Source organism: Harpegnathos saltator, unplaced genomic scaffold, assembly GCF_003227715.2.
Source record: "Harpegnathos saltator strain DR-91 unplaced genomic scaffold, Hsal_v8.6 scaffold175, whole genome shotgun sequence".
Taxonomy (NCBI): domain Eukaryota; kingdom Metazoa; phylum Arthropoda; class Insecta; order Hymenoptera; family Formicidae; genus Harpegnathos; species Harpegnathos saltator.
The window spans coordinates 1-12,560 of record NW_020229956.1 but is presented as its reverse complement, the minus strand read 5'-3'; the positions used below and the strand labels follow the sequence as shown (position 1 = coordinate 12,560).

At 56.1% G+C, this 12,560-nt stretch overlaps 1 protein-coding gene across 14 annotated transcripts in view; it reads left to right on the top strand.

Annotated features, from left to right (window-relative positions):
• The window catches only part of scalloped (TEA domain transcription factor 1 homolog scalloped), a 133,391-nt gene extending 120,885 nt beyond the window's left edge, over positions 1-12,506 (top strand). For all 14 annotated transcript variants that reach the window (XM_025297399.1, XM_025297398.1, XM_025297401.1 and 11 more), the window contains 2 exons: positions 7,727-7,851; positions 10,841-12,506. In XM_025297399.1, coding sequence (XP_025153184.1) covers positions 7,727-7,851; positions 10,841-11,038 — 323 coding nt within the window. In that variant the 3' untranslated portion in view covers positions 11,039-12,506. The remainder of the gene's footprint in view (positions 1-7,726; positions 7,852-10,840) is intronic.
• Positions 12,507-12,560: the final 54 nt, after the last annotated feature.

Below are 12,560 nucleotides of genomic sequence, written 5' to 3'. Positions count from 1 at the left end.
TCGCTTTGGAGATGCTCTGTCTCTCCTCGGCTCGTGTAATCGTCTGTATGTAATTCCGGACGGCGGCGTGACGTGATTGGGTGGATGCTGTGTGCCGTTAACGTCCGAGCGGAAAATAGATGCTAACTCAATTGTTGTGCGCGAGCTGAGAAATCGTAAGGGGAAGGCGGCGCGCGCGGCTCCGGTTTGCGACTTTGGCTCTTACTTTAACGCGCGCGTAATATTTTTACTTCCGAGCGCCGAATAGAGAACGTCCCGATTTAACCGCCGCCGTTAATTAGCGCCGAGTCATCCGAGTAGCGGCACCGCGAGTAGCTGCGATATCGCGCCACGTGACGCGTTAATAGCCGTGCCGTGAGAAGCGACGTGCGCTCTCGAGAAAAGAAATAGATAGAGAGAGAGAGAGAGAGAGAGAGGGGGGGGAGGGATGGGAGAGAGAAAGAGAGAAAAGCTCGTCGCCGACGAAGACAGCGCAGCTAAACAGGATAGCGAGGCTCGCGTTATTTTCCGCGCTGTTTTCCCTCCCCCTCGCGCTCCCCGCGTAGAATCTTTCAACGGGGAATTATCTCGTTCCAATTTACTTCGACAGCCTAACGAACCGGTCCCGCGGAGGTAACACCTCGGTAATTACCCCGCGGTTTCCGCTAATCGCCTCGGCGCAAATCTCGCTCTTAAGAGCGAGTCCACTCACCGCTCGCGAATTCACCAAGATGCATTCTCACGCCCCCCGATTTCCCCCTTTTCTCTCCCCCCCGCCCCCGCGCTCAATCGACAACTCGTGGTCGTCGTCGTCGTCGAGAGACACGAAGCGCGACGGGAAAGACGGGGAGCAACAGCGGCAACCCCAACACCATCGATCGTGAAAAAAATATTATCGGGAGCGCTCCGTCGACGAACGAGACTCGTCCAACTGCTGCTGCCGCCGCTGCTAATTGAAGAGCTCGCGAAAGTGGCTCGCGTTTGTTGCGATTTCCAGCGCGTTACCTCGTTCCCGCGGGGGATCCCATTCTTTGTCGAGCGCGCATTGGTCGGGTTTGTATGCATTTCTCGTTGCGTTCGCGCGCGCGCGCTCGCTCACAGCGAATGAAAACTCCGGCGCACGCCGCCGGGTTATCATATTTTTTTCTGTTCGCTAAGAATTAAAGAGGAGCGGCCGCCGCCGCCGCTCGAGGGAATCGCATTGTTTTGTTTCTCTCTCCCCGGAACGCGCTCCGGTCTGCCAATATTTTCCGCGTGATTCCCCCCTCGCCGCACTAACACGCGTTCTCTCGTGAAAAGCTTCAAGTGCGTTTATTATTTTTCCTCACTTTTAACCACCCTTCGCATCGCCGCCGCCGCCGCCGCCGGCCTGCGCTGCGCTTCATACTCGAGCTTTTCTTTTCAATCGCCCCGGGCCCGGTGCGCGATGCGGGAAAGGGGATGATGATTCACGCGCTCCCGCACGAGTGAATACGCGATTCGAGACCGCTTGTGTTTTTCATTGAGTCTCGGCGAGATTAATCGCCATCGCGGGTCTCTCGAATAAACGCACCTGTGGCTACCGCTGCTGTTGCCGCCGCCGCCGCCGCCGCTGCTGCGAGGCGACCGAGTTTTTCCATCGGCCGTCGCGACAAAAAGATCGCGCGCTCCAGCGCGGCGGAGGTCGAACGGGACGGGCGAACAAGTTCGGGAGAGCGAAAACTTGTTTCATCGACGTTCAAATGCAGAGCTTCGGATTTTCACGAAACAACGCGCGGATGAGCGCGCGGGAGAATAAAAATTACGAGAATATACGTGTGCTCTCCGCCGAGAGCGGCTCGGCTTCTCTTAGCCCTCAACCCCTTTTGCAACCCCAATCGCGGCGGTGATTTCGGTAGGTTCTCGGTAATCCGCGCGCCGTCTGGAGATTCGCGCTCGTGTGCGTCGCTTCGCGTAAGAGGAAGAGAAACGCGCGTTGCGGCCTCTCTCGCAACAAGTGTCCCCGAACGAAACGTCATCGATCGCGGCGACGGCGATCGGAAATTCGGCGAATTCGGCACGTTTCTTTGATATTCTCCGCGTACAAACGCGCGTTCGCTTCTCACTCGCTGCTGCGATCGCGCGGGCGCGTATTCGAGCTGCCGCAATAATTCCCGCGTAATCGCTGCTTCAGTGGCTCGCGCCTTTGCGCGCGATATTTTATCTAAGCCGTGTAACGGGCCGAGAGATGATCGAGCCCGATTCGTCGCGGTCGATTTATAAAGTCGACCGTATCGCGCGCGCTCGCTCGCTCGCTCGAGAGAAAGAGCGAGGGAGAAAGGAAGCGGGACGTGGAAGGAGAAAAAGAGAGAGAGAGAGAGAGAGAGAGAGAGAGAGAGAGAGAGAGAGAGAGAGAGAGAGAGAGAGCGCGCGCGCAAGCTCTCACGAACCTTTTACTTTACCGGGGCAGTGCGCGTATAATCGTTCGATAATATCGAGACGGCTCGTGCCAGAACCGATTAGAATTCTTAATGGCTCGCGTAAAAGGCGTAGCACGACGGCGGCGCGCGCGCATGTCGTCCTTTAATAAATTTTACGCCACGGTAACTCTCCCGCGATCGGCTGGCCGTCACTTCGAGATAATTATTAATTTTCCCGGGGATTGTTTCCGTCCCCCTCCTCTCCCCTCCCCGGCGCGCTGCCCGTCTCCCCTCCGCTCTGCGCGAGTCGAATCTCGTTAAGACGGGACAAAAGTACAGACGTGACGTTATTGTCGTCGCCATGTGACGTCACAGTCACGACGTTGCAAGTCCTTCGCGATCGCGATGTCGTTTGTGCCGCGCGTCTCCCCCTTGACGAAGTAACGTGTGTGCGAGAGAGTTCCTCTTTGACGCGTTTTGAAAATATACCTGTGAAGCGCAGCTGTAATATAACGTAATACATACAACAGTTATGAGAGAGAGAGAGAGAGAGAGAGAGAGACAGAGGGAAAGAAAGGATGAAAACAAACAAAGAGCCGAATGTCGAGTCGCGGGCAAAGCGCGACACGATCGAGACGAGAAATGACGAAAAGTCTCAGCGCGACTCGTTACGAAAAAGACACCCCCGTGTGCGTTATCGGACGACGCGTCGGCCGTCGCGACGTGGGTACGCGGTCGCGCGCTCCTCTCGTGTGTACGTGTGCACACGTGTTCGCTCGCGCGCGAGGGTGTGTTTGCGCGCGCGCGTTATACCGCGCTCCGCACGGGCAACGTAGGGACAAGAGAGGCGATATATAATGTTCCGCGATATTAAACGGGACGCATTCCACCGAAGCCACCCTCTGGTCCCTGCTATGAATGCTTCTACGACCCCCGTCTCCCGTCTCATCCCTGCCTGCCGCCCCCTCGTCGACCATCTCCGAAAAGCAGGGCGAGGGAGAGGGAAAGAGCGAGCGGGAGTCGGAGGGTAGGAGTGAGAGTGAGAGAGAGAGAGAGAGAGAGAGAGAGAGAGAGAGAGAGAGGTGGAGAACAGACCTGGCCTACTCGACCGGGGCCACCCCCGAATGGTTATACGCCAAATTTACAGCTTAGCCAGTGCCACCACCGCCGCCATCCACGAACGCGGCATTTACTAGCGCGCCACCCTCTCCCCCGTCCCCCCCCCCCCGTAGATCCGCGCAACGGATACATACCATCGGTATATAGCTCAAGGATAAAGCGACCGAGGACATTTTCCGGCTGTCCCCGACGTGACGTTCTCCCGATGACGAATTCACTCGGCCGGACGTCGGCCGGAATTTCGGATCGCCATTTGTCAATTCACTCATAGCCGCGCGCGCCGAGGCAGACCTGGTCGAGTCACGGACAGCCGGACAATTTCCCGCCTTGGCTCGGCAAGATCTCGAGTCTCGGGTGAAAATTGAGAGCGAGAATCGAGACGATTTCGCGGTCAGGGGGATTAACGCCGCGATCGAACTTGTGTCTCTCGGCTCTCGAGCGCGCGTAAATTAGACTGTTAGCCCAAACTCGCGCGCCGCTCGTCTTACCTTACGCCCTGCTTCGGCGGCGTGACACGGAGCTGATGGGGGGCGAGTGTCGAGTTTCCGAGGACTTTGAGGTTAACCGCGCGCGCGCGCGCACACGCACACACACGCGCGCGCGAGATAACGTGGGAAACGCGGTCGCGGAAAGACGTACGCGGCGATCTCATTCCCGCAGATGTTCACGACATTCCGAAACGTCCGACTCCGTCCCGGGGAAGTTTCTTCATTCGTCGCCACGTCGAGCTCTCGGCGTCTTCGCGTCGCTCGGCCGCTCCGCCCGCGCCGTAAATCTCATCTCGCGAGAGCCGGCGAGATGCGGCGGCGATGCGCGCTGCTTAAACAGCCGAATCCGGCTGTCCGCGGCGGTGACAAAAACGCACGCTTAATTGTCTCGAAACGGCGCCCTCCAATCGGCCTTGTCGCCGCGCCGCGCCGCGCCATTCTTACCTCGCCTCGCCGTGGTTTCACCGATCGGAAGTACTCTCTAAATTTCTTCCAGTGAAATTCCACTCGAAAAGTGGAGCGACAGCCGCGAGTCACTCGGAGTCGAGTGACTTTGCACTCGCGCCGAGTGAATACTTTTACTCGAGATTGGAGAGTGAATCTGACGAGGCGCCGCGTCGGGGAAGCACAAATTCGCTCTAATCGACCGAAGCGGCGCTCACTCTTTCCACGACTCGAATCACGGGGGCGGTCCTCGTTGCCGCTTCGAGTGAATTCTCATCGTCTCCGAGCGAGACTCCGCTTCAAGAAATTTTGAAAAGGGGGCAGGGGGGAGGGGAACAGATCCACCCAGCTCTAATCCGCGTGAGCCTACGAAATGTCTATGAAATCCCGGCCCGAGCGAGTGAGGGAGGAAGAGAAAGCGGCAACTAGAGGGGGGGGGGAGGGCAGCGCTGCGCTCTTCGCGGGCCGAAAATTCGCCGCGACTCGATCATTGCTCGACCGGTGGAGTCGAGGCCGGGGGAAAATCTAGCCGTGATATCCAACGCCGAGCGGCTTGCGGCCGAGCCACGGAAGGACGCGCACGTTCGCGGTCTCGCGATCTCGTAGCGGCGGTAGGACATTCCGAGGCTTCGAAGAGAGAGGCACAGAGAGAGAGAGAGAGAGAGAGAGAGAGAGAGAGAGAGAGAGAGAGAGAGAGAGAAGGAGAGACAGAGAGAGAGAAGGCGTTGTGTCTCCCTCCCTCAAGTGCCTGCACCCTATCACAGCCGGCCTGGTCATACCCTATCCTTCACATCCGAACATTTGCAACCCTTGGGTATATAACCACTCTTGCTCTCACCCTCCTCCTCCTTCGCCCGTAGCGCCCAGCCGCGAGAACGCCGAGTGCAACCATGCATCATCCGCCATGATCTATGCCTTCTGCTGGCGTCCTGGCGTTGCAGCCTGCCGCGGACTGCATGGAAACACACATGCACACATACACACACACACACACACGCGCGCTCTCGCCGCGGTGCACGTGCGAGTACGCAAACCGCGTCTGCACGTCTCTATTAAGCCACCGCTCATTTTCAGGCCGGCGCCGCTGCGCATATTGCATTCGCGCGCGCTCTCTCTCTCTCTCTCTCTCTCCCTCTCTCTCTCGAGCACCGCGAGCGAACTGCGTTCACCGTTAACCGCCGTGTGCATCCGCGATTGTGCGCAAGCCGTTGCATCGCGATTTCGCCGGGTGACCCCGCGTGCGTTTTCACGGGGTCGGCCGAGATGAGTGCTAGCTAGCTAACTCGCTCGCTCGCTCGCTCGGGATATGTTCCGCAAAGAGCCTCGTACCGACGCCTTGTCTCTCGGTCTCTCGCCCGCGGATTAAATGGACTCGACCGAGAGGAACGTGTGGAGAGAGAGAGAGAGAGAGAGAGAGATCGCTCGGTGAATCGATCATCTCGACGCGGATTTGGCGAGTTATCGTCCACAACACCTGTTCTTTCTCTTTGTCTCTGTCTGAGGACTCGAGTTAGGCACTGAGACTTTCAATTGGAGCGCTCGACGTGGTGAATGAAGCTTGACGACGAAGGCAGTCTCTGCCTCCCCTCTCTGCCTCTCGCGCGCCCGTAAACACGTCTTGTCTCTGTCGACTAGCCAGCCCTGGCGGAAAGATACTCAATAATTAGCAATATCCCGGATTCGACCGGGCCAGCCCGTTCGCCGAACCGGCGCGGCGATCCGTTCCTTCCCCCACCCTCCCTCCCTCCCTCCCTCCGTCTCCCCCGCGCCCAAACGGCTAAAGTGGGGCACGTTACACGAATATCTGCGTATAATTAACAATTATCCGTCTCGTCTTGTTTCCCCAAACGCCGGGCATGCGATCGGCACATGCGCGACGTTGCTTGCCCGCATGTCGAATGATTCCCGATAAATTCGTCATCGGCGGCGACGCGGATGCCGCGAAAGTTGAATGACAGAGAGGTAGGAGAGGAGAGGAGAGGGTGTATATAGATATGTACCCACACGGATAGCGATCGCCGTCGACGAGAACGACGACAACAGCGTCGACGACGATGACGGCGGGGCGGGAGGGGGGCCACGCTCGGCTTTTCCCGGGGGTTGTTGCTACGGATCGGGATTTGCACCGCCACCACGAATCCGGGGGTAGGGGTCTTTTCCGGGGGCTCAACACACACACACTCCACCCTCGGTAGGCGGAGTGTACCGCCTACGAACTACCCCCACCTGCCGTCGCGGCACTGATACGCGATATCAGCGAACACTTGTTGCTCCGACGAGCGGCGTAGCACCGCGTTCGCTGCACCCCCTCGCCCTCCCGCACCGCCAACCGCTCCCCCTATGACCCCCCGCGACCGCGATTTTTCACGTGCTGATTTTTCCGCCGCGCGCCCCCTCCCGCCGCCGCCTCCCTGCCTCTCACCCTGGTGCATCCTCGCGCGCGCACGCGACCTCCCGATTTCCACCCCCGTCGATCTCTTCTCCCCCGTGGCTAATCCGATAGGATAATATCCCACCGTCGAAAACGCGGCCGACCCGTGCGCGCAATGGCCAGCGAAATTAATTCGTTATTCTGCAGCGGACGTCGTTAGAAACAATAATGCGCTGTGAAATTGGGGGCAGGGGGAGGGAGATAGCCGCGGGAGGGAGTCCCTATCGTCGGTATTGTAACGATTCCGATGGTACGAGGGCGATCGAATGAGGCTCTCTAACGTCCCTATCGTTTATCATTACTGTTAACATTAACGTTTATGGTATCGTGGTCCTTCAGAAGGGAAATTGCCGTTGCATGCACGTCTTTCAGTTTCCCAAACGAGAAAGCGCTTTTCTTCCGCCACACGTCTCTCTATGCTCTCTACTCTGCCGAGTAATCTTCACGTGTCGACTCCTACCCGACATTTTTTACAAACAGATTAAGAGAGAGAGAGAGAGAGAGAGAGAGAGAATGCTCGGAATTACACACATGTCGCAGGATCACGGCATAAACACGATTCTACAGAAAAACGCTAGAAATCCCTTTCTAGGGCAAAGGATCCGAAAGACTCACGAATACTTCCCGTGGGTCATGTGTGAGTGTGTGTGTGCGCGCGCATGTCCTACTTGGCTTAATTACTTCTCGCCTCGCAAGATGCAGGCTGGTCGGCACGCCGGCACGTGTATTTCCGCGCGTGCAGCGGCGGTGGCGACGAGGAGCTTGGAGGATAAAGAGAGAGAGAGAGAGAGAGAGAGAGAGAGAGGGAGAGAGAGAGAGAGGGAGAAAGAATGGATTTTTTCGAGGGAAAAGTTAATAAACTGAGGTTCGTCTCTCGTTTGTTGCAGGCAGTGCGGTGGCTGCAGCCGACACCATTTCCGCGCCGTGGACCCCCGCGAGTTCCGGGCCGCCGCCCGACGCCAACGGCTCCGGCTCGGATACGAAGAACCTCGACGTTGGCGAAATTAGCGATGTAAGTCGAGAGCGTGCCGTCTCCAATGAAAGATCGCCGAGCGCGTAGTCGCGCGCTCTGCCGTCCTCTCTTTCCTTCCTTTTCTTTCTCCTTGCCCTTCCTCTGCCTCAGTTTTTGCTTTGTTTTTATTTCAATTAGCTCGCGCGAACTCGTACGTTGGAAAAGGGCGACGGCTTTCCCGACAAGCTGCGCGTTCCCGTTGCCGCTCTCAGTCGGGAAAGACAGCCGGGTCTCGTCTCGAGCTCGCGCGAGTACATCGTGATCACACGAGGATCGCTCAAGTCGCTCCGCGCGAAATACGTCGCGACGCAAGAGGTAACGGTGCAGATGTAATTTCACGCGGTCGTCGGCGAAAGTCGTCTCCGCGAAGAGGAGAGAAAAATTGGCGAGTGACCACCGCGCCGAGAGAGAGAGAGAGGGAGAGAGAGAGAGAGAGAGAGAGAGAGAGAGAGAGAGAGAGAGAGAGAGAGAGAATCTTCGTCGTTTCGTTTCTCGATTCGGCTGCGTTTCCGACTAGGATCGTTCCCGCGTCGACAAATGCGGTCGGGACATCGCGATGAGATTGGCCGGAGGATAAAGTCCTTCGCATTATCGAGTGAATATACTTTTTGTAATCTTTGTTTGTCCGTAGAGGGGCAGAGAGGGAGGGAGGAAAATAGCCTCCGTGTCGGAGCAGAGAGGGATTTATATGCGGTGTCAAAAATAAAACAATCTCCCGTTTGCGCGAATCGCGGTGACAATGAGATTTCATCGGATCCCGGCACCGGCGCGAGAGCACGCCGCTGTTTCCAGTTGAGGATTAAACCGTTCCCGCGGTTACTTTTCGTTTTGTTCGCGGAATTTATTTGCATACATATTCCCGCGCTGCAAAACCAAACAGCATCATATGAATACTAATGTCATGAAAATTCACGGGATTACTTAAGCGTTAATTTGCCGAGCTTAGCACATGCAAATTGGATTTATTTGGGTCAGACGTGCGAAACAGCTTCAAAGCTGAACGTCGCCTTTGCAATTTAATTTTCCGTCCTTCCCCCCCCTCCCCCCCCCGCCACCCTCCTCGCCTCCGCCGCGGCGCCGTGCCGTCCTTCTTCCCACCGCGCGCATGTGTTATTTCACCGACGAGACGCGACGAACGCACGATTTACGTGTACTTTATTCATTTACTATTTTTTGTTATCCGAGTCCAAGTCCTCCTTTTTCCTCCTATGTTTTAATCTTATTTACTCAACGTTCGAGGATGCGCGAGAGAAATGGAGAAAAAGAGTGAGAGGAAGAGAGGAAGCGCCATTCCCACCACTTAACGTAGCGCTGGTGTAACTGTTCGCGCAATGATTTAGCAATTCAAACGAAACGGAGTACCGTTTCGCGGTAAGCGTTTATCGACGATCTACGGGCGCAACGTCGTCGCGATCAAAGGTGCGCGCGAGCGAGCGAGAGAGAGAGAGAGGGGGGGGAGGGAGGGAGAGAGAATTTCTTCGTCATCTCTCTCTCTCTCTCTCTCTTCCCTCGCCCTCCCATCTTTTTTCCTCCTCCCCTTCGTTTTTTCTTTTTCCGCACCATCCGGAGAGTCCACCGCCGGTTCTGGATTGCGTGCTTCGCGATATTATATCGAACGTGGCGAACGTGACTAGGATTCTCGGAAGGGACGAGCCCCGTTTCCTCGCACCCTTTCCGCGCCTTCTCAGCGACCTGACGCCCGCGCCCCGTATAATCGCCCGTTTCTCGGCTCTTCGTGCGGCACGGAGCTTTTCGATTCGCTTGAAATTCCAGCCTCGCGAAACGAGCGGGCGACGGTGTGTTTCCGCGTAACGCGCGTACTCGCGCGACGGTTCCGCTCGGGTCGAGAATCGGCGGCGATACGCCGCTGGACGCGATGCGAGAGAGGAAGGAAGGAAGGGAGGAAGGAAGGAAGGAAGGAAGGAAGGAAGGAAGGAAGGAAGGGAAAGAAACGAAAAGGAGAGCGGGAGATGCGAGAGGGAGGAATTTCTCTCTCACTCTCTGTCTCTCTCTCTCTCTCTCTCTCTCTCTCTCTCTCTCTCTCTCTCTCTCTCTCTCTCTCTCTCGAATTCAGCGGGAGAAAATCGAGACTTCGCTCGCTCGCTCTCCCGGCCACGTTCCAAGCGTGGTTTCGCGACCGCCGGAGCGAGAAGTCCCTTTGTTTCGCGGACGAAGAAGGTCTCCCCGAGGTCCGGCCACGTTCTTCGCGATCGACGCGCCAGATAAATTGCGCGCTCGCGCGCGGTCAGCGGCGGAATCGGTGATAAATGAACTTTTCTCGTGTCGAACGTGCCCAGGCCGCTGAGATACGCGCGGTATCGCCGCTTTCGTTCTCGCGAAACGCGATCGCGAGCAGAGGCGCTCCTGGTCGACGGGACAGGCCTCGGAGACCGGAGAGAAATGAAATTGGACCGAGAAAAACGACAGGAATTAAATATATCGAGCTCTGGATCTCGTGTTCTCTTCCTCGGACTCTTTTTCATATTCGAAGGCTTGCCGTAGCGACGTCGTTGGAAAGTTCGTTTGAGAACTCGGAGAACGTCACACTGGCAGCTTTTGGGTTTCGATGGGTTTCGAAAGTAGCGGCAGTTTGCTCGGATTTCATCTCGGAAGCCGAAGGAAGCCGCTGCGGTTCCGCACTTTTGTAAAAAATGTTCTCTCTCCCTCTCGGAGCGCGGAGGATTAAAATATTAGCGCGAGACATATTCCCGTGAGAAATATGTCTCTCTCCTGTCGAGTGCCTCCTGCCGATCGCGATCGTTGGGGTTATCGGCTCGCGTGTTCGAAAGGTACGATTGTGCGGGGTTGCGGATGCTCGAGGTAACTCCACCCCCGACAGACCCTTCGGAGACTCGCCGCGAGGAGGTTAATCAGTCGGTTGGAGTGACCGACGCGCCGGAGTCTTATTAAAGATCGAACGTGAACGATGAGCAATAATTTGAGACCGCCCGCCGATACCTTTCCAGTCATGACGAGTGTATTTTTCCAGGACGAGAAGGACCTGTCGGCAGCGGACGCGGAGGGTGTGTGGTCGCCGGATATCGAACAGAGCTTCCAGGAAGCTCTTACCATATATCCGCCATGCGGTCGACGCAAAATCATCCTTTCCGACGAAGGGAAGATGTACGGTGAGTCCCACAATTTCCTATCTCTATCGTTCCTCTATCGGTCGATCGGAAAAGAGTGAAGAAAAAGGAAGAAAGCGTCGTCTCTCTTTTCGTAACTTGACGTAACTCGAACAGACTGACTGGATCTGCCTCGCGCGCACGTGATGATGAAGTTCGTCGCGAACTTCGAGAACGATACTTGCGAGACCGCGAAATCGAATCGAATCGCTCGCTCGTAATAAATTATGCGAGCGTGCTATATATATTTTGAAACCATGATGTCAAAATTGAATGTACACTAGAGACTGAGCAGAAAATACTCTCTCTCTCTCTCTCTCTCGCTCGTTCGTTCGAGATTCAGAATTTTAGGTAAGGAAAAATATTCGGTTCGATTTTCCTGTCAAAATAAGCTTTATCGCGTTCGACGAAAACATGAGTCACTCATCGGCCGACTAATCATCGTCGTCGTCGAGCTTCGACAATTTTCTGGCGTCAGGACGCTATCAGCGTCGTCCTACATCTTTCTAAAATTGAACCAAACTTTCGGGCTCTGGTCTGGCGTTCATTTTCTACGAGAAAGAACTATTCTTTAAGTAAAATGTCGAGAGACTCGGAGACACTCGCGTTCTCTCCCTCGCACGAGAGAGAAGAAAGAGAGAGAGAGAGAGAGAGAGAGAGAGAGAGATAGAGAGAGAGAGAGAGAAACGTTCATTCGCATTACGAGGAGATAAGGTACGTCCCGAGACCACCTGAGGAAAAGCCCCGAAGGTAAGGACGCCGTTCGACGGGCGTCCGGCGACGGCGACGGCGACGGCGACACCGACGGCTACCACCGTCCTCGTCGACGAAGCCCCTCCGTTCGGCCGCCGCCACGTACGCGACACGACGGACAAACGTCCAGACGGGCGTCGTTATTGCCCGGTGCTGAGGTCAGTCTACGTGACTGACCAGATATTGCCTGGTACGAGCGGCGGTACCACCGTGGCCACCACCGTAAACCACCACCACCATTAACCGCCATGAACTCGCCACCGGGGCAATAACGCCTCCTCGTCTTCGGAGGATATTCGCTCCTCGCTCGCCGTTCACGCGCGCGGTCCTTCTGTGTGTGTACGTGTGTGTGTGTGTGTGTGTGTGCTCTCTTTGCGCGTCTTTTGTATTAATCCTCGTTCTCTTCTTCTCCCTCGCTCTTCCTCTCTTTCTTCCGAATTTGCGGACGTACGGTCGACTCGCCTGCCTCCCCTTCCCTAGCTTTCGAGGAGGAGGGTAATAAATCGCCGACGGGGTAAATCGCTGTGAGACGGACGCGGACGCGGGTGGATATGTAAATTTGCTCACACGCTAATGACGCTAATTCAGTCCTCTGACACGAAGTCACGATGAGCGATCGATATGTAACTTGCGCGAAATTTAATTTCTGAGGGTCGCGTCTTTGCGTTGGAAATTGCGAACGGCGCGAGGTATCGCGGAGCGGTACGGAGGGAGCTCGCGCGCGAGTCCCGTTTCAGGCTATTTTCCGAATTCGGATTCGAGTCGAGCTACTACGGTCATTGCAAACAATGCAAAAAACCATTTTTCTCCGCGGACGAATAAATTTGTAAT